Source organism: Mus caroli, chromosome 12, assembly GCF_900094665.2.
Source record: "Mus caroli chromosome 12, CAROLI_EIJ_v1.1, whole genome shotgun sequence".
Lineage (NCBI taxonomy): Eukaryota > Metazoa > Chordata > Mammalia > Rodentia > Muridae > Mus > Mus caroli.
In genome coordinates this window covers 33,393,722-33,414,893 of record NC_034581.1, presented here as the reverse complement: position 1 = coordinate 33,414,893, position 21,172 = coordinate 33,393,722, and the positions used below count along the sequence as shown (strand labels likewise).

General features: G+C 35.0%; 1 protein-coding gene across 1 annotated transcript in view; it reads right to left on the bottom strand.

Moving 5' to 3' along the window:
• Positions 1-3,702: 3,702 nt before the first annotated feature.
• Positions 3,703-21,172, bottom strand: part of Meox2 (mesenchyme homeobox 2) — a 60,020-nt gene continuing 42,550 nt past the window's right edge. Inside the window, exons 2-3 of the mRNA XM_021179543.2 lie at positions 14,607-14,779; positions 3,703-5,078 (exon numbers count right to left, since the gene is read on the bottom strand). Of these exons, the coding sequence (XP_021035202.1) occupies positions 4,854-5,078; positions 14,607-14,779 (398 nt within the window). The 3' untranslated portion in view covers positions 3,703-4,853. The remainder of the gene's footprint in view (positions 5,079-14,606; positions 14,780-21,172) is intronic.

Here is a 21,172-nt window from a genome sequence, read left to right as displayed (position 1 = left end):
TCTAGCTGCATATGTATCAAAAGATGGCCTAGTTGGCCATCACTGGAAAGAGAGGCCCATTGAACACGCAAACTTTATATGCCCCAGTACAGGGGAATACCAGGGCCCCCCAAAATGGAAATGGGTGGGTAGGAAAGTGGGGGAGAGGGTATGAGGGACTTTTGGGATAGCATTGGAAATGTAATTGAGGAAAATACGTAATAAAAAAAAGAAAAAAAATATTGATATCTATATGTCTGCTTTCTCATCTTTCTAAAACATAATGTTTTGGTTAATAGTACAGTTTGACCTTACACTCTTTGTTATGTCTGTGTGCACTGCAATCAAGGAAAGATTACGACAAGATACTTACCAAGTGTCTTTTTAGTTTTTCCAATCTACAATTCAGTGTTTTCTCAGCTGCAGAGGTATTGCTCAGAGGACAGAACACAGACTTTGTCAACGTTTTCTCTATTTTTTTAATCACTAATCCAATCTATTAGACCATATATGCATATATTTGGCCATGAAATATTCCATACTCTAATGCTGGAAAAGTCAAATAAAAGTGGATTCTACACTAAAAAAAAGAAAGTCAATAACAAGTATTAATAGCTCAGCTATAATAACAGTTCGTATCCAATATTTAATCAACTCAAGCAAGTCATAATTTATTTAAAACCTATATCCACCAAATTAAAAAACCTATAATAAATTATTTCAACTACTAGTAAGTTAAAAAGAGGTGTTCATAATTTCAAGAAAATATAAGCACATCTAAGCTCTATGATTACTTTGAAATTTAAAGAAAATATGTATGTCCATCCCTAGACTTATATTTACAAAGGAGAAATTATGTTACCTTGAATGTAAGAATGCTGTAGATTAACCCACTCCATTACCAAGAGATATAGCAGTTACACTATGAAGTCATTGTGATAAAATGATATATGAAACTTTTTCTTATATGAAAATTCTCTCTAGAAAACAAACTGTATTTTAAGAAGATATTACTGAATATTTTGTAATGTTAAAAAAAAAGGTTTTCTGGATTTTTTCTTTTATTATGGATTGAATTAGACTTGAGTAAAACAAGGTCAGCTTTGTAAAAGAATAATAAGATATATAAGGCATATATTTAAAGTGTTTTAAAACATCTTAACTGTCAAAGTATAATTATAAAATGCATGAGAGAAGTAGAAAATAGAAAATAGCTTAGAGTCAGATGGGGTGAAGGATGAGGGCGGGAACATCCTCACTGAGACAGGGGAGTGGGGAGGAATTATGGGATGTGGAACAGTCAGAGGGTGGACTGGGGGTGGGGATAAAATCTGGAGTGTTAAAAAAAATAATAAAAAAGAAAATCACAAACACAAAGAAAAAGGAAAGTTTGAAAATGAAGTAACATTTTCCAGTGCCTCATTATTTAGTAAGGCAATCATGTTTCTTTTTCACTTTTATTCTTTTTGTTCGCTTTGTTTAACTGCGCGTTCGGTAAGAGCTGAAAAAAAATGTTGAAATTGTCCTGAGGGGGAAAAAAAAGATTATTCTGTTACCCCAGCTATTGTTGGACAAAAATAATGTAAATAAAATTAACTTAAAAACCCATGTTCATAATGGCATTTGGGATCAAAGCTGCAGAAATCTGAGTGACTTTGGGAAGTAAAAACTAATTGGAGTCATGTTGATGGCTTGCAGAAAATATGCAGTATTCATTCCTTCATTCCTCTAAGCCCTGCTGGGAAATCACCCTGATCATCACGCCTAAATGTCATTTCTAGAGAAAAGTGTATTTATTCTGACTCATGGGATCTGAGAAGGAATTACATGAGAATACAGGGCAATATGCAATAAAATAACATATCATGAAGAAGAAATCTATCTATCTATCTATCTATCTATCTATCTATCTATCTATCTATCTATCTATCTATCTATCTACCCATCCATCCATTTATCTATCTATCTATCCATCCATCCTTTCCACAATCCCTTTTATCTTGATCATTAACAGGTCTGGAAAATCTTAGTTGATATTTCACAATACTTTAATTTTCCTAAAATATTTAAATTCCAGGAAAAGAATGAAGTCTATATGGCTTATGCAACATTTTCAAGGTAGGCAAATACTAAGATACTGAAAAATATACTAAGTTCCAATTTCTGTCTGGGGGGTGGCATGTAGCTCAATATTAGGGAATTTATGTACCATATAGACAGTACCGAATTTGATACTCAGCAATTGACTTCTGTCTCCAGTGGATCATTTGAATCCATGTTAACAACTTGTCCTTTTGATCAACATATGACCTTTCCTCCCTACTTGCTTCTGTGGAATCAATTTTTCATTTTAGGATTATTCACAGGGAAGTATATTCCATCCTACTCTTGCCTCATTTCATTTGTGAATATCTTGTGTATTTAGAATAATTACCATTGATTGTATTGGCATAATAAGCTCTAAATCTGATTTATAAGTGTTTTAGTTTCACAGCAAACCTTATTGCTCTCTTTGGTTACTTCTAACTTTCATTTTCTCATTATTTTCATGCCTAAATGAATTATTTCATACCCTTTTCCAATTGAATTCAATTTGATTTGTATCTTTCTTTTACCCAATTTCTCAAGATATTTCATTTTGAACTCAATTGTAAAATAAAAAAGTCAACCCACCAAAGTATATGTTAGCAACACAAATATACTTTATATTCATTCAAGTGAGTGATCAGAAAATATGTTTATAATGAACATGTTATATTTGTCAATATTAATTCAGAAATATTGCTCTATAGTGAGATGAAAATTATTGCACAGATGAAAAAAATGTGACTTTTTTCCCTGAATACTATTGGTATCACATTAGGATAAGTCAAATTAAATTAAACGTGTTTTACTAGTTTAATCATTCTAAAGAAAATTTATCAATCACATATTGATTATTTGGTCGAATTTTTGCTCTTTTAATATAAGTGAGGACTGGTAATATTCCTGACTCCTTCTGAGTCAAATGAATAATGAACCAAAAGCAAGGTGATAAAGTGATAATAACAGGGGTTTGTCATCCAAGGTTCTTACACCCTCTCAGATGTGACACTGGCTGTGCAATGAGACACCTTATTTTTCTTCTATCAACAATGTCTGTTAGAACTGGGGTTCTTTTTACATTTGTTCATTTCATATTTCACACCAAAGCTAGAGATCATGAACGTGAAGCATCTGTTTGCAGACTGGTCAGGGAGTTCAATGGTAGGGGATATATCTACCGCGAGTGAGTTTTTGGGTTTCTCACTAAGTACTGAAAAGTTAGATAAGTATAAAATAAAAGTGTTGGGCTAATGCCCATGCATTATCTATAGCTCCTGTAATATGTTTCCATTTCATTTACCTAACATTGCTCAGTATATATGCATATTCTTACAAATTTTATGCCATAATAAAAACCAGAAATTATGAATCTTAATTATTTCATAACTCATATCCATTTAGATTTACACAGAAGCAAACAATTTGGAATCTTTTTAAGTATCTATTTTTTCAAATCTACTAATATTAACTAGACATGGTGGATCCAACCTGTAATTCTGGCACCTGGATGACTGAGACAAGAGATTGCTGAGAGGTCAGTGCCAAGCTGAGTCACCTAATGACATCTAGACCAGCTTTGATCCCAAATAAAAGAATAAATCTACCAAACCCAATGAAGTCACAGTGAGGAAACAATAATTATTTCAAGGATCATTTATTTATCTTTTTTTTTTTTTACAAAATACAAGAACTTGTTCTGCATGAATATAGAGCATATGAAAAATAATGCATTTTTGGAGTCTAATTGTCAGACATTCAGTTTCTCAACTATTCTCTTGAAGCTTTGTTTGGCACTTGGTATTTATATCATAAACAAGGAGGAAGAAAGCTTTTCCCTGTTAATTGAATCAGACCCATAAACATTAACAATTTAAAGATATAAAATCAGACATTTGCCGCACAAGACTCGTTTTGCAAGGTAAATGATTTGCCTATGATCCTAATGTCTTTCAAGATATAAGAGAAGAAGGCTGGAGGGGAGCTAGGTGTGTTCTCTAATGTATCTGCAGCAGTTGATAGTCAATGCAACAGAAGATTTGTTTTGTCTGTGGTACAAGGATATGTCCTATCAGACTCTACTGCATTTTATCTACTTGAACACAAGTAAGCACATACTGATTTTCACTGTCTGACAAAAATGTATAAAAATACAAGAAGCTGGCTGTGTTTGTCAATGGAAAAGCCTATTTTTAATCAGCTAATATGAATGCATTTGCTAAAATTAGTGAAGACAGGAAAATGACTTAGGGGTAATATATACAGAGTTTCAGTACATTTTATATCCACTTGGTGATTTCAGGCACTGTGGCTGTTCAAGATAAACTATTTCATGGGTTAACTTGATAGCAGTTTAATTTTCAGTGCAAGCAAAAGCAAATACCTGCCCAGTGTCACACACATGACCTGGCACAACTGGAATGTTCAAAGCATTTTTATTTTTAACATCTTCACTCTGGAGACATCTTGAGTAAAAACGTCTTATCAAGTTTGCTCTTGGTAGCAATTTAATTTTCAGTGCAAGCCAAAGCAAACATTCATCTCCCTCTCTGTCATATATAGGAACAAGTGTATTTGGAATACGTTCACTTTCTCCAATTTCACTGTGGAAGCATCTTCAATAAAAGGCACTTAGTGTAAACCTTCTATCAATCATGAGAAACAGACTTGAGATGCCTGCATTTAATTATACTAAGCAACACTGCCACAGTCATCTGCCATGTAAACGATGTTCGGTAAGGTTTGCCATCACAATGGTGCTTTCCTGAGAATGGAGCTGGTCTCTGTATGTATCATAAGTGTGCATGCTCAGAGCTGTGGTCACTATCGCGGCTGTCGTCATTTGCTAGTGAGTCCCCTGTCTGCTGGAGGGTGGCTGCACCGATTCCTGACAGCTCTGATGGAAGAAGCGTTCCCTTTTTCACATTCACCAGTTCCTTTTCTCGGGCAGCAGCTCCTTGCTGTCCCCCTTTGACCCGCTTCCACTTCATTCTCCTGTTCTGGAACCACACTTTCACCTTCAAAAAAAGGGAATAAGTAAGTCAGCAAAGGCAATAGAACCTAGTTCCTCAAGTGCCTGCGCAGGTACACCATGATGCAGCAATTAGAAAAACCATGCAGGATTGTAGTGAGTTAGATAGCATGTGCGTAGTAATGGAAAAAGCTTAGTACATTCAAAGAATTATCGTAAATTCCAACACATAACACAAAGTTACAAATAGGCGAGGACGTTTGCTTGGAATGTTTACCTCTATCAAAGTTTGCACATTCTCATCTTTGACTTGACCGTAGAATTTTTACAGGTTTATCTGCTGATAAATCCGCCTCTGAAAGCGCACTATTTACTATGAAAGTCCCTTAACTTGGAAAGGCATGAATTATCTCTCAGCACATCCTTTCAGATCGGCGGGGGGCGGGGGGGAACATAATTCACCTCAGTAAAGGACCGGATGCTCCTGATTTATATGGAATGGTGTCCCAATAAAACTAGACTGAAGAAAAGTCTCAAGCCCACCACTGCTAAACTGGGGACTGTCTGCAGGACCTGGCGCAGTTGGTTTCCTGATACTCTACAGGAAGTCTGTCTTTACTGGTCTTCTTTCTGCTCTTGCCTTTATTAACGTTTACTTCAGGAATATCATTGAACTGTTGCCAAAGAATGCAGCCACAGTAAAAATTCCTCAGTATTTACCTTGCACCCCCCACCCCTGCCCGGGTGTATACCCAGAAACTTCCTCAAAGGACTCAAGAGAATGTGACAATCCACCTCAGTACAAAATAAATAAATAAATAATAAATAAACAAAAAAACATAAACCAGTTTTTCTAAGTTAGCTTTCTTATTGATTAGTTCATGAATTCATATTGATTAACTTATTTCACAAGATCTAGATTTGTCAGCACTTTTTTTCTAATACTAGGACTACTTACTATGTCCTTACTTTGAGATTTTTAAAAAATCTCTGCTAACCTAAAAGCATCGCCATGTTTATGATCACTTGGCTTCTTTTGTTTGGTATTTTTCCTTCCTGGTTTGCATTCAATTCTTTACACTATTTCATTTTGTATTTTATACATTGTTTGCAAGCTACTCTTGCCCACTTTCTAAAATAGTCTACCCATACCCCACGACCACCATTCCACTGGGTTATAATTCATGCTAACTGTTAAGCCTTCAACAAACTCCTATACCTCTGACAAAAATATTTTTTCAAACCTGATAGAAAAATGCCTGACTCTTCTGTATCACAGACATTTGAACATTTATCTCAGTCTCAATTTATACCAGCACACAGTGCTCCAGAGGAATGGTGAGATGAGTGTTCTCCTTCCAAAGATGTTTGAATATTACACTGTTTCAATGAAGCTAGTGGGATGTTTTCAAATATTTGCACAGTGAATTATTAGATATTTCATAGCTCTAGCCTTTAATTTATGTCACTTTAATTACTAACTGGAATCATGTGTTATACTTTACCCATGCACATATTAATCCATTTACAATACAGAATCACAAAGTATAGCAAAAAAGGATTTTAATAGTTATCACTAAGATGTTCACATATTATTACTACTTAGCAACCAAAAGGTTAGTAACTGCCTTTTATTCAGTAACTGCACGGAGACAGCCAGCTTGAATCTGGGTACCATTTGCACACTATTTATAATATATTTTTCTGTTTTCAGTGTTATTTAAATTTTAGAGTAAGGATGTTAAAGGTTAAGTGACTTGAGTAAAAGTCATATTATACAGAAGGAAAGAACAGTGTGTGATTTAACCTTGGGAGCCCTGTAGTTCTCTGCGGTGCCTTTTATTCTCTCTTCTTTGGTACCTGCTGTATTTCAAACTCTTATTTAAGATATAAAACAGCAATGTGTGTAAAATATGTGAACTTCATTAATATAATTACCATCATTCACCTACTTGATTTAATTAGGTTTGTAAATACCAGACTATTGTCCTATGGTATAATTCCTATACATAATTATACTACTACTCTGGATAATTACCTTTGCAAGCCTAACATTCTGTTATTTCAGTGCAGCAGGGGTCTTGGCTCAACTTTTCTTCGTCTTTGTGTTTGCATCTCTCTCTCTCTCTCTCTCTCTCTCTCTCTCTCTCTCTCTCTCTCTCTCTGTGTGTGTGTGTGTGTGTGTGTATGACAGAGAGAAATGTTTGTATTTGAGTTATTGTGTATTGAGCAAAGCAACTCTTAATAACTTATTGTTATAATTATAGACCAATTCATTTCTCAACCCTCATCAGAAAAGTGTCTATGTGCAGTAGATATTTGTGAATAAGGTATTCATCACTGACTGTAGTTGAAGCTTTTGTTATGTCAGAGACTGTGTTACCTTCATATTTAAAGATTTTCTTTAAATGTTTGCTGTTGTGGCTGTTGCTATTGATAGTTTCTGATGAGAGTTTCATTTTCACAGTGGTAGAGGGAAGGGTACTGAGTTCTGTCTGCATTGACTTGTAAAGCACACATTGCTGTGTTGCCACGCCACAAAATTAATTGAAGATTAATTGAAGATTAAACTGACTCTCAGTTTCTCACTTGGCTTGTTAACTCATCTTCATGACAATTCTGAACGCACAATTGTCTTCTTGGTCCATAGGAGGCCACAAAGAAAGAAAATTAAATATAAATTTTAAGTGTTCATTGCCAAGGTACCTACAGTCCTGCTGATCGTTGAAATATCAATATATCATAATTCATGTTTATATAACACCACAAATGTCTGCCTTTTGAAGAGAAAAACAGACAAAATACTAAACATCTGCACCAAAACTGAAAATTTCAGTACCTTATCCAGATGTCTTATAATAGCTCGAATTTGTGGACTTAATATTCTATTTTCACTATTGTCTGGGCAACTGAAACAGCATTATCCATAATCTAACAAATATTGAGTCATATCTTTATGATCAGAAACTATTCAATGAATATTTCAGAAATACAATTTCAAATGGAATAATGCAATTTTTAGTGACTAAATTTGGCCAAAGTAGTTAATCTGATGCACACAACATTAATAGGCTCACGGAGGCAACAATCAGTAGGTCAGTGGTATCATCAGCATCTAAACTAGAGAACTGGAACCACAAAAATCATAAACTAAAAAAGAAAAAAAAAAGAAAAGAACTGCTCATTCTGCATTTTTTTGGTACAGACAAGGTTCCATCTTGTTAAAAGAAGGGGTTCTGCCCTATCTAAAAGCATCTTGCATGAGTCACTGTCTGGGCTCTCTGGTGTGGCTTGCTAGGGAGCAAACCGTGAGAAGAGGGTTAAAATGCCTCTAAGACTGAAGACCAGTGCCCCTTTTGCTTTAGCACAGAGCTGATGAACCTCTGGCTCTGCAATTTTGGTTCTGCATCTTGCATTGTGGTTCATTCATATTAATGTGTCAGAGAAGTTTACTATCTCTCATATTTTTGAACAAAGCAAATTTAACTTTTCTCATTCACTGTCAAACTGCATACTGAGTGAAAAGCAAACCACCAGAGAAGCAAGAAATAGAATGCCTCCTCGGTAACTTTTGACTTGTAAACACAACTGCATCTTACACACACACACACACACACACACAACCAAATGCATGAACTAAATCCGATAAAGCGTCTGCTAATCATCATCTGAGTAAAACCTTAATCAAAAATAAAAGAACTCCTCATTTTGTAGTTAAAAAAATTATACAATTGAAAATGTACTAGGATCCAATTTAACAAAATTAAAATTTTGGCAAATTTATGTGAGCCTTCATTATCCCGAAGAATTAAAAGAAATGTCTCTTAATTTGCAAATAAAAAATCCTCTTTAAAGTCCTATTCTTACCACAGTTTATAGTTCATTCCATCCCACAGTCATTTTCCTAGCTTTGTGGTTCTCAACTTTCCTAATACTTCCTTCATATTGTGGTGACCCCCAACCACAAATTATTTTTGTTGCTACCTCATAACTGGTATTTGTCTACTTTTATGAATTGTAATGTAAAATATCTTATGTTTCTGATGGCCTATGGTGACCCCTCTGAAATGATCATTCAATTCCCATTGGGGTCACACCCATCAGGTTGAAAACTACTGTTCTAGGTGAAGTCAAATCATGTTTGGCCTCTTAAAATAGCTGGCATACAAAAAGGCTTTGGGCATTCTACTTATCTTACATGACTTAAATACTGCTGGACTAAGGTGGGCAGTGCATTCTAAATCACTGGCTCTGTAGGTCGTCCTACATGATCTCTAGTAGACAATTTGTCTAATCATGAAAACAACTCACCAAAAATAGCTAAACACATTCATAAAGATGTGTGGAGGGACAGTATCTAAAATTGAAATATAAACGGCTAAAATTTGTATATGTGGTACAAGAAATAATTCTTATATTTATTAAAAATATATTGTGTATTAATCAAAAATACACAGCATTAGGCTATTAATGATAATTTAGGCTATTAATAATATTCATACAATGAATATCAAATGTCTCTCACTTCAAACAATGAAAACTAGTTCAAGTAGGTGTCATTTGCCCTTATCTCAGCAGAGAGGCCATGAATTCAATGTGCTGACTCGAGCACTTTCAGCTTATCTACAAGACTGCAATATTAAACCCCTGTTCAGCTCTGTGAGGTGGAAGTATCTCCATTCCTATATTTGATAGCGTACACTCTATAAAATGTTCCATTTCCAGTAATTTAGTTCAGCCCTACTGCTGCTGTCTCCCTTTCTTTCCATTACATGATAATAAAAGTCTGGCAGGAAATTTATCTACCTATATCTGGATAGACACAGAAACAAAGAATAAGTTTGTACAGCTTAAAATACTTTTGATATGGAGATCTTTATGTTGGACCTGTAAATTGTCCCAAATAACCCTGCCACTGTTGATCTTGAAGAAAACATGAGGTTATATCAGGAACAACCAGCTGTAAATCAGAAGCAGTAGGATTAATAAATATGTTACTGCCCTACAAAACAAGATTATGAAATAGAACTACAACTTTATGCTAAAGTCATCATTCTTATATAATGTAAACTAATTTTATCTAAGAGCTATTTGTCAAATAATATCACATTGGAAAGTAGGCCTCCTCCCTAAAGCTGAAAAGAGTTGAAAGATAATTGTAAAATCTATACTCTATGCAACTATAGAGTCCCTTGACATTTATCTATGGAAGAAGTGTGTGTGCGTGTATGTGTGTGGGGGGGGCTGTAAATATGAAACTCATTTAGAAGACTTTATAATGCTTCTCAGGCAGGAAATGTGAAATTAACTTGCCTAGAGATGTTTTAGAATTTAATATACTTCACATTTTTCTAAGATAATACCTAGCATTGTTGAAAACCTTTATAAAAACATACATGTGTCTTTCTATAATATGTGACTCATATGTTAATCAGTGACACAAATATAGCAAATATCTATTGCACAAGTACACATTTTATTGTCAGTCACAGAAAAATTTAATATTAAAGCACATCAAAGATTCACCTGATTGCATAGTAGGTTTAAAAATTAATTATTTATCCAAATAATTCTGCTATGAGTCTAAATATTAGTTTTCTCTCTACTTACTTTAGTGAATTATTTATCTGTATTTGAGTACTGAAAGCTTCTATCAAAATCAAGAAAAAATTAATATTTAACAAATGCAATTAAATTAGGATAAATATTAAACAATATATGTTTAGATATGTTTTTAACATATTTCAGCTATTTTTCTAAATTTTATTTCAATTTAAAATATGTAAAAACTAATTCATATAAAAGAAAGGAAGAAAACACAGAGATACAATTAAAACAAAGGTTTGTAAGAGTTTATGGGTCAAGATGTGGATGGCAGTATGAATTCGTTTTGCTGAAATCACAGCAGTGTTGAAGTGATAGGATATTTATATTGTAGCCTGAACAGTTGCTCTCTCCCAGTTTATACACAGAAATCCTCAATATGCTCAATATGATGCCATTAGAAGTGGGGTCTTTGAAATATTACTGCATAAAGGTAATTACTCTTTGAATTACTTCTCATATGAATTACTTTCCATTTCTCAGATTAACATTATAGTCGTATCCTCAGAGAGTTAGCTAGCCCTTCAGCCACATAGATCCAGAGTGAGAAGAAACCCCACTCCCATCCTGACACCACCCCCTGCATTGCTTTGATCTTGGACTTCAATTTTCTGAAATGGTAAGAAATTAATTTAAGTGGTTTTAGAAATCTGGTCTACTGTATTTTGTTGTAGATGCACAAATGAACTTAAAAACATTTCATCCGATTTTAAGGAACATGAATTTTCATGGTATCTTATGAGTCTATAGATAATGACATTATAAAAGCTCAAGCTCCAAAATTAAAAATCAATAATATTTCACTGGGAATGACTCCCCAAAATTTTAGAGAAATTTTTCTTTAGTTCTATAAGAATAGAAATGTGTTATTATTATTGAATCACATAATGTGTGTGCTTTATTCGGATGAAATGAGCACAATAAATTCATCACATGAAGCAAAAGTAAATTTCTAAAATTTAGTAATTTGAGACAGTAGATAAACAAAAATGTATAGGAATAAAATCTTAACATTTACTACAACGTGAAACATTCTCCTCCGTGTCCATAGTTAAATTCACCAGCCTTTGCCACTGCTAACACGTGTTCACCTTTCCTGTCCTGTGAACTACAGCACTGGCTTTCTAGCTTTTTCTGACAGGATTTTCTTTCTATCCCCCAGTTCAACAAATATTTTTTTTACCAATGTATTGATCCAACATGCCATGAATAGACTCCACCATGTAGCTCTCTTGTTCACCCTCTGCTGAAAATTCTTTTGTTTCCACCATGATGGATAAGAGAAACATGCTTCCTTCCATTTGTATCCCAAACAGATTTTACTAATATAAGAAAATAAACTTCTAAGTGGCCAATCCTAAACATTCCTTTTATTTTATTTTTTCATTTAAAATTTGTTATCTAGTTTCTCTAGATATTTGGTATTAAGGATATGCCCCATTACAGAGGAATGCCAGGGCCAGGAAGCAGGAGCGGGTGGGTTGGGGAGCAGGGCGGGGTAGGGTATAGGGGACTTTCAGGATAGCATTTGAAATGTAAATGAAGAAAATATCTAATAAAAAAAGGAATTTAAATTCTAATGAACACATTATCCTTTCAGTTAACTTGTGACTGCCAGAAGAAATGGGCAAAATAGGAAACAAGGTGCACAACCCCGAGTTTTTAATTATTTGGGAACTTGAGTATTTCTCTCGGTGTTTGTTTGTTTGTTTACTTATTTATTTTTATTTTCTGCTTTTTATTTTGTTTTGTTTTTGTAAGAGCATTGCTGCTATACCCCAGAATGACTTCTAAGGACTTTTTTCTTTGCACTAAGCTTGGTTGGGTGGATGGCTTTGAACATTAAACGTTGGTAAAAATGGGATAAACAAAGCTTAAGGAACCCTTACAGGATGAAATTTCTTCTCAATGTTCCTGGGAGCATTTGTTCCACTCTGAAGAACCTTGGGTAGGCTGATTAGAAGACCAACTGTCCCTGAGTAGCTTCAGACAGCATTTAGCACTGGATCAAAGACTGAAAGTTCTGGGATGGGTGTAGGAAATGGTGGGAAAACCATTATAAAACCCAGACACATAAGCTTGTAAATAAACATAGTGTAGACTGTTTTGTGAAAGCATTAATACTAGATAAAGTCCACTACACAGCGAAGACAAGCTGACTTAAAATCGAAGTGATATTGAAAAACATTATGATTTGAAATAGGGTACATATATAACTGTTGCATATAATATCATTATATCAAGTCAGGTAGAAAGAATAATTATTGAATGTATATTCCTCATTTCCATTAGTTTACAGAACCTCTTTTAAAATTAATATGTTCTTAGTCAAGTATGAAACTGATTTTCTCTGACCAGCTGATGAAAGATGATGGTCCACCACTCTGAATAAGCGGAGAGCTTTGCCTTTGTTCTTGGCAAGAGCTCAGTACTATGTCCATCATTATATAGGTGGGAAGTCAGCCCTAGTTTCCAATTTTCTAAAACATGAGGGTCTTTCCTGGAATTCTTGGTTTCTACATAAACTAATGTGTAATTTGTCTTTTCTTTAATTTTCTATTCCCAGATAAACACATAAAAGCAGACCAGCTATCTGATGATACAGATTTTAGATTCTGCTTTCTGAAGTGCCAAATGCTACACAATCATAGAGGAAACTGTGTGTGAATCGGGCAAAGAAAATGTGGTACTTCAGAGCTCAGGAACTAGTCATAATATTTAATAAAATATAAACTGCCAATAAATAAAACCACATAAAAGTTTCCCTTTGTATATTTTCTCTAACCAGAAATAACCCACAGAAGATGAAATATAAAAATTAGCAGAAAGGAAGAATATGATTTAAGAAACTATATAAAAAAATTACTTGCTATCCTAAGACTTGTAGTCATTTGTCCACACCCTGTTGGTATTTCCCTGGTCCCAATGGGACTTCTGGAGGAGGAATGTACAGTGAGAGAGGAAGTAAAACTCTTGCCCTAATAGCGCCTGGTATAATGAGCACTGTCCATAAAGATGTTTGCATTTGCCTTTCAGGAATGTTTCTCTAGCTAGCAAGATTGTTAACCATCTGCAGGCTGGATTCTCCTAAGGTCAATATGAATTTATACAGAATGTGCTCTCTGAGTGCTAACAGAACAAGTTATTTTCCATCCAAGTAAAATCCAGTAAAGGCATCTCTAGAATAATTTATCTCATTTAGTTCTCATTAACTGAACATATGGATCATTACTGCTTAAAGCATTGTTTGAGTTGATAGCAGACTATTGAATTCCCAGAAGAAACAACCATTTTAAAGTATTTTGATTAATAGAGAATAGTTTCCAATGATCTATGCATTTTTGCTGCCAATCACTGCCCTGTCTTTTGAACATAGGCTACAACCCTGATTATTTCAAAACATGTGAGAATAAATGGAGGGGTAGGAGTCATTTCCAGATGAACGCATTTCAAAGTCAGGGACCTGCCAATTCTTTATCACCTCCTGTGGTTACCAACAGCACCACATGCTGAGAGTCCAAGGACAGTGAGCCCTGGCTTTGTAAACTATGTGTAGAAAATAAACCATCAAGAGTTGTTTAGGTTTTTTATGCTATTTAGTTTTAAAGGTTAATGTTCTATTGCAACATGACATGGCCTATTCTGACCTGTACAGACAACTAACCTTTTATTGCACCAAATGAGGAGTGCTTAAATATAAACACAGGAAGTATTTCACCATTTGCCCACATTATTTAAAACAAACTGTGTTTTTAAAGTAAACAGGGGAGTACCACCGTCACAAAGCATTCCTTTTCAAAACTCAGTAAATGCACCTTTCATTTAGATATCTATTTTTTTTTTCATTTTGATAAACAAAGGTTTAATCATTGAATAGTGGAGATTTCTAATTGGTATTTGCAAATCATAGGTCTGGACAATTCAAATGGTAAATGAAGATTGCTGAGCTATATAGCAAAATAAAAGTTACCTGTCTTTCAGTGAGGTCTAGATTCACTGCTATCTCATATCTTCTCAGTCTGGTCAGATAATTGTGATGGGCAAATTCTGCCTCGAGTTCTCTGATTTGCTCTTTGGTAAAAGCTGTTCTTTCCTTCCTAGGTTTGCTGTTCACTTCTGACTTGTAATTTCCTTCCTGGGAATCTGGGGGGAAAGTGCAAGAAGATTGGTGTTAACACAGTCATGCAAAAGTGTGCAACCATACTATTCACAGTCACTGAATAATTACTTCTCCAAGTGCTTTGCTAGACAAGACTGACAGTGAGCAAAGACATTAAAACAGATCACACACGTCTCCACAGAGTGAGATAAGTTTCTCTCTCTCTCTCTCTCTCTCTCTCTCTCTCTCTCTCTCTCTCTCCCTCCCTCCCATATGTATGTATATATATATATATATGTTTATGTGTGTATATATATATGTATATATATATATGTATATACATATGTCTTTCAATCAAATATCACATATAAAATTTTGTCATTTTGCTGAACAAAAGATTAATCATTGAGTAGCAGAATTTACATTTGCAAATTATAAATCCATATGTATATGCAAATATATATATTGGCTTTCTGGTAACTCATAACATAATTGGTAATGTTATTCATACATCTATAAAATACGAACATGGTTTTTACATTCTAAGGTGATACTGTGACAATAAAATAAACCAACTCATCATCAGAAAACAATTGTAGAAATAAAATGGAAACCCACTAGGCAGGAAATTTTAAGGTAAATAATTTTGGATTCACTCTTGCTCAAATCTAAGCTGACCAGGTATGGATTTCTCAGAGCAGCAGGAATAGAAATGGGCTCTCACCAACTTCTTGGCACATTGGTTCCTCCCTTTACTCTAATAGGTGATATAGTAGTTTTCCCTGGCTGGTCATTACTTATGTCCACTTCTCCAAATTGTCACTTACTCTCCATATATGCTGGGATTCCCATCTAAGCTGGGCAAGGAAGAGTTTTCAATCCGGGTCAAAGCATGTTTTGTGACATACAGCCTGGTTACACTTTAGGATGCCACTGGGACTAAAAGAGTTTATAACAGTTGCCAGCTCCTAATTAGGCATGTTTACATGAAGATAACATACCTGGTTCCAAGTACAAACTAGAGTTCACCAAACACTTGTTTTTAACCCAAATATTTGTCGGTAGCCACACTGTTGTAGCTTTGAGCTGTTCTGGCATGATGTAAATAAAATTTCCAACTAATCTAATTTTTCACCCTGTGGGCTATTCTGGCAAGCAGCGTCACATCATGGAATATTTAGCTTTCAAATCTTTCTCCTAAATCTATCCATGCTCACATGAAACAAAAGAGCTTTGCCAGCTTGCAGCTACTCTCACTGAAGTACTGGCTGGTGGTTATTTATACGGAGACAATGGTCTTTTCCGTTCAGATAAGCAACTCTGGAAACCGACAGCAAAGCAGCAAGTTTTTTTCATGAGGAGTTCAATTTGAATGACTCACAGTTCACACGTTCCCATATGTAAGCATGAATGAACAAACTCACATTGGGAAAAGCCTATTACCTTGTATTTATTTTTCTTTCTCTGACATTGATCTCCTCTAGCTTTTGAAATATTCCAGAGTATTTCATAAATATATCACATAGACACAAAACATGTGATGCATTTATACAGACAGCCATTATGAGTAGAAATATATAACAGTAGGTTTATATAGCTAGTGAATGGATTTAAGGAAAAATCTGGTTATAATTCACTACTTCAATCCACAATTTATGGAACGACTGAATCTCAAAGCTAAATTGCTAAGGAAGAGAAGTCTGTCAAGCAAAAGGAAGTGAGATATGCACATTCATATTTTCAGTAATTGAAGAAACCATCATTGAGTTGAAGCTAACCTTGAAGAAGAGCTACATGCTTCTTAAAGAAGAAAGTCATTATTTGCTCATCCTGAGTAACCTACCATCTCCAGACTGCCTATTATTTATTTATTTATTTATTTATTTATTTATTTATTTATTTAAATTTATATATTTATTTTACACTCCATATTTTATTTCCCCCCTCCACGTCCACCCCTCCAACTGTTCCACATCCCATACCTCCTCCCCACCCCCTGTCTCCACATGAATGTCCCCACCCCCCCTCATCCCACCTGACCTCGAAATTCTCTGGGGCCTCCAATCTCTTGAGGGTTCCAGCTCAAGGGGAGGTCCCAAGGCCTGACACTATTACTGAGGATATGGAGCACGCACACAAAGGGATTTAGCATGACCACACTCCTGACGACCTATTTGCTGGAGAAATGGCTAGGAAGTTTGGATGAGACTTTTGGCAGATTTCACATCAGCCTCCATATGTTTCACAGCTGTTTCAACTAAGGCAAAGCTCTATCATCTCCAGCCTCCCACATCCTCTGCCAAATGGTAGGTGTGGAAGGGGGAATTTGGAACGTGCCTTTCTTCCCTACCACCTTTAACACAACCTCAGCATTTCTACAACAGTTTTTCAATTCCAGTACTTTCCTGCACTAGTGGGTGCACCTTAGCATTCTTGCTACATCTAAGTTATGTTGACTTCTGTTTTCAGACCTAACATTTGGCTACTGGGAGTATGTTAATTGAAGAAGTCTGCTCTTTCTGTGCGGGATTGACTCTGCCCTCTGAGGATCATTTCTGCCTAGTGTTTAGAACTATTCTACATGTGACATCCCCCTCCCCTTCCTCAGTACAAAAAGTAGTTCAAGGGCAATCATTTTTTTAAGACTAGTAATATAAAATATCAATATTTTCATAAATGGTACATAATGGTTTTTAATGTAAGTTAAGAAATAAAAACATGATGAATATATAACCCATAATTTTACCATGTGTATAAAATTTTAAAGTTAAAGATTTTAGTTTAGAATGACAAAGAATTCTGATTTTCAAAACTATCTCAACATCAATTTATCTATTCTTGCACCCAAAAGAAAATAATGAATGAAGCCAAGTTTGACTGTGTTTCTATGGATGTGAAAGACAGAAGCAGAGAGAAATTACACAAAGAAAAACTACAGACTTATTCCTAAATTGGTACAAATTTAGTAAGTGAATTAGATTAGAAAACAATTCACAATTTGCATTTAAAAAAATCTACCTAAGTCCTCACACATTAGATATGGCTTCTTCCCTGAAGCAGGCAATGACTTTGCCTTGGCACCTCACTGCAGTCTACAAGTAAACCTGAAGGAATTGTAACACTGTGGTTCTTGCTTCTTCCTGTCTCCTTGGTAATTTTAAGATGATTACAGGTAAAGGAATTTGGGACAATTTGAATAAAGCAACTATTCCTTCATTCCACTTAAACCCTTGAGTTTTTGTATTTGCTCTGTTTTCTTTGTTGCCCATGCTTTGCAAAGTTCCTTGACTTTGATTAAGGAAGCACTGGTGAGCATTTTCATTTTAATCATTGCCTATCACTAAGTAGTATCTTCTAATTGGAGGAATTCAACTCAATGGTTCATTTTCTATGGCATAAACATAATGTAGAATCCAAAAAAAAAAAAAGAATTAGATATGTTGATAAAATTTTACATCAAAAGTAATGTTGTTATTCATTTCAAATATATTGAATGTGAAGTATTTCATTAAGACACCAACAAAAAATATAAAGGGGCCAAAAATACAGAATATTTATATAATCACTTTATTGAAATTTGGCATATATTTAATACCTGACTCTTCTCACTGCAAGTTTTAAATTGCTTAATTCAAAATTCAATTTAGTACACATTCTGGGTAAGATTTTTGCAATTAAGAATTCCTAGGATGTCAGGACTCAAATCTATAATTCCAGAACTACTGAAGGGGCTGAGGCCACAGGATTGACACAAGCTGGACTCTAGTCAGGGCTTAAGAATGAGCAGATTTCTGAGTTCGAGGCCAGCCTGGTCTACAAAGTGAGTGCCAGGACAGCCAGGGCTACACAGAGAAACCCTGTCTCAGAAAAAAAAAAGAATGAGACTCTCTAAATAAAATTAAATAAGGATGAAACAATGACAACAACAAATCACCTCTGGTTACAAGGCAGAGATGATGGTATGAACCTGTAATCCCAGGACTCAGGAATTAAGACAGAAGGATAAAGTAATAGAAGAAGGGGGGAGTAGGAGGAGGAGGAGGAGGAGGAGGAGGAGCGGTAAGAAATAAGAAATGAGGAGGGAGAGAAAGAAAAGACAGGTGTGCTGTTAAGCTGCTAGTGTATGCTCTCTCCAGTTTCTGTTTGGAGGCACTCAGAGCTATGAGATTTCCTCTTAGCACTGTTTTCATTGTGTCTCATAAGTTGGGGTATGTTATGGCTTTATTTTCATTAAATCCTAAAAGTCTTTAATTTCTTTATTTCTTCCTTAACAAAGTTATCATTGAGTAGAGCGTTGTTCAGCTTCCATGTGTATGTGGGCTTTCTATTATTTTTATTGTTATTGAAGATCAGCCTTAGTCTGTGATGATATGCTAGGATGCATAGGATTATTTCAATCTTCTTATATCTGTTGAGGTCTGTTTTGTGACCAATTATAAAGTCATTTTTGGAGAAGGTACCATGAGATGCTGATAAGAAGGTATATTCTTTTGACTTAGCAGCTTGACAGCACAACTGAAAGCTCTAGAACAAAAAGAAGGAAATAGACCCAAGAGGAGTAGAAGGCAGGAAATGACCAAACTCAGGACTGAAATCAACCAAGTAGAAACAAAAAGAACTATACAAAGAATCCTCTGTTCATTTTAGCACAAGGAGAAATGCTGACAGATTTTGAAAGAGAATTCAGAGCTGTGTCCATGAACCCCAGTACACCTCCTATCCAGCTTGTGTCGGCCAGCAAATGGAGTCATGTGGAATTATTGCATCTTCAGAGAGATGGGGACAGAAAGGGTATTTTCACAAGTTGAAGATAGTGCATGACTTGGCAATGGCTAGAATATTCTGACACTTCTGATTACTCTTAATAGAGCAAAAGAAACTTAGCTCTTTTATGACATAAGACAACATATGAATTTGCAGTGCCATTGTAGAAAAATGTGTACCTGTTCTTTTAGTAACTTGATAAATTCCGTTGATGTGAGGCAGACAGGCCAAAGTTGCTTTTATAACTCAGTCAGTAGATGTCTCTATTGACTATCAGCTATTAACTATCAGTGTAGCTTGTTTATTTCTCATGATTCTGAGTTGTCATTTTGTCTAGTCTTCATGGTGAGTTTACTATAGTCTTATAACACTAATGAAATTGAACAATTTCTTTGTGACTGCTTTGCTTCTTTTCTAGGCTGACAGAAAAGACTCATGTAGATTTTCCTTCTGTGACTTTGTTTCTGCTACTGTAGACTGGATTCTCAAACTGCTGGAATTCCTCCCCATGCTTTATTTATGGAGAATGGTTTGCTCTGATTAGTTTACCTGAAATCCAGCTTAAAATCAATAAAGCATCGCTCAGTGCTTCTGTGTATTGGCTTTCCATGCTCATTTATACAACTCATGGAATCAGTTAGAAGAGTGACAATAGTTCTGTATGTTTTGTATCTGCAATGATGTCTTTAGGCATGCTCAGATATAAAAGTACCAAACCTACAAAAGTGTAAACCTAAACGAATGAGGAGTATGATTAACACACCTTATGCCTCTGAAAATGTCACAATGAAACACACTGTGTATAATTAATTTGTCAAAAATAAAATACAACAAATTTATAGGAAAAGGATTAGATGTTATACCAAATGAAGGCATATATTACACAAAGCTAGCATTTTTTTAAAAACAACCTTAACAAGCATTGATATTTTGAGATAGATCGTTCTTTTCAGATTAAATTCCACTGAAACAAACACATTCAAAATAGAGGTCTCAGTGACAGACTGGGTCAGTCACTCAGAGTATGTAAGGAGATCTATCAACTACATACTGCCCTCAGGGAAATTCTCCCCACATAGTCTATCCAGACAAATCATGGAATTTTCAATACACTATGTATTTCAGGTAAACAACAAATATGATTCTAGTATGTCATAAGTGGCAAATAGAACATGCTTATGTAAAAATATTGTTTATTGTTTGGAAATTCCTTTAATTGGCTACATCTAAAAACTTCTAATTTTAACATCTAAAAGGTGGATCAAATAACTTAAGAACAGTGTTCCCACTGAACATCAGAGTAGAAATTCTATGCCAATTTCCTGGGCTCTTCCTTCAGTAGCAAGGCAGTGTCAATAGATTTGATTACATATCATTAAGTTTTCACTCTATGTAAAGGCATCTGAGAGCTAACTAGAAGTCAACTATTTGATGACTGCATTTTTTAGCTAACAAATACTGATTTAACAAACAAACATTAATTTGAAACAGAGTTGATGAATTTAGTTTTTATACTTTCTGTGTTTACCGCTGAGAAAATGTCCTTTTCTTTTTTTATTTTTTTTTATTAGGTATTTTCCTAGTTTACATTTCCAGTGCAATCCCAAAAGTCCCCCATACCCACCCCCCCAATCCCCTACCCACCCACTCCCTCTTTTTGGCCCTGGCATTCC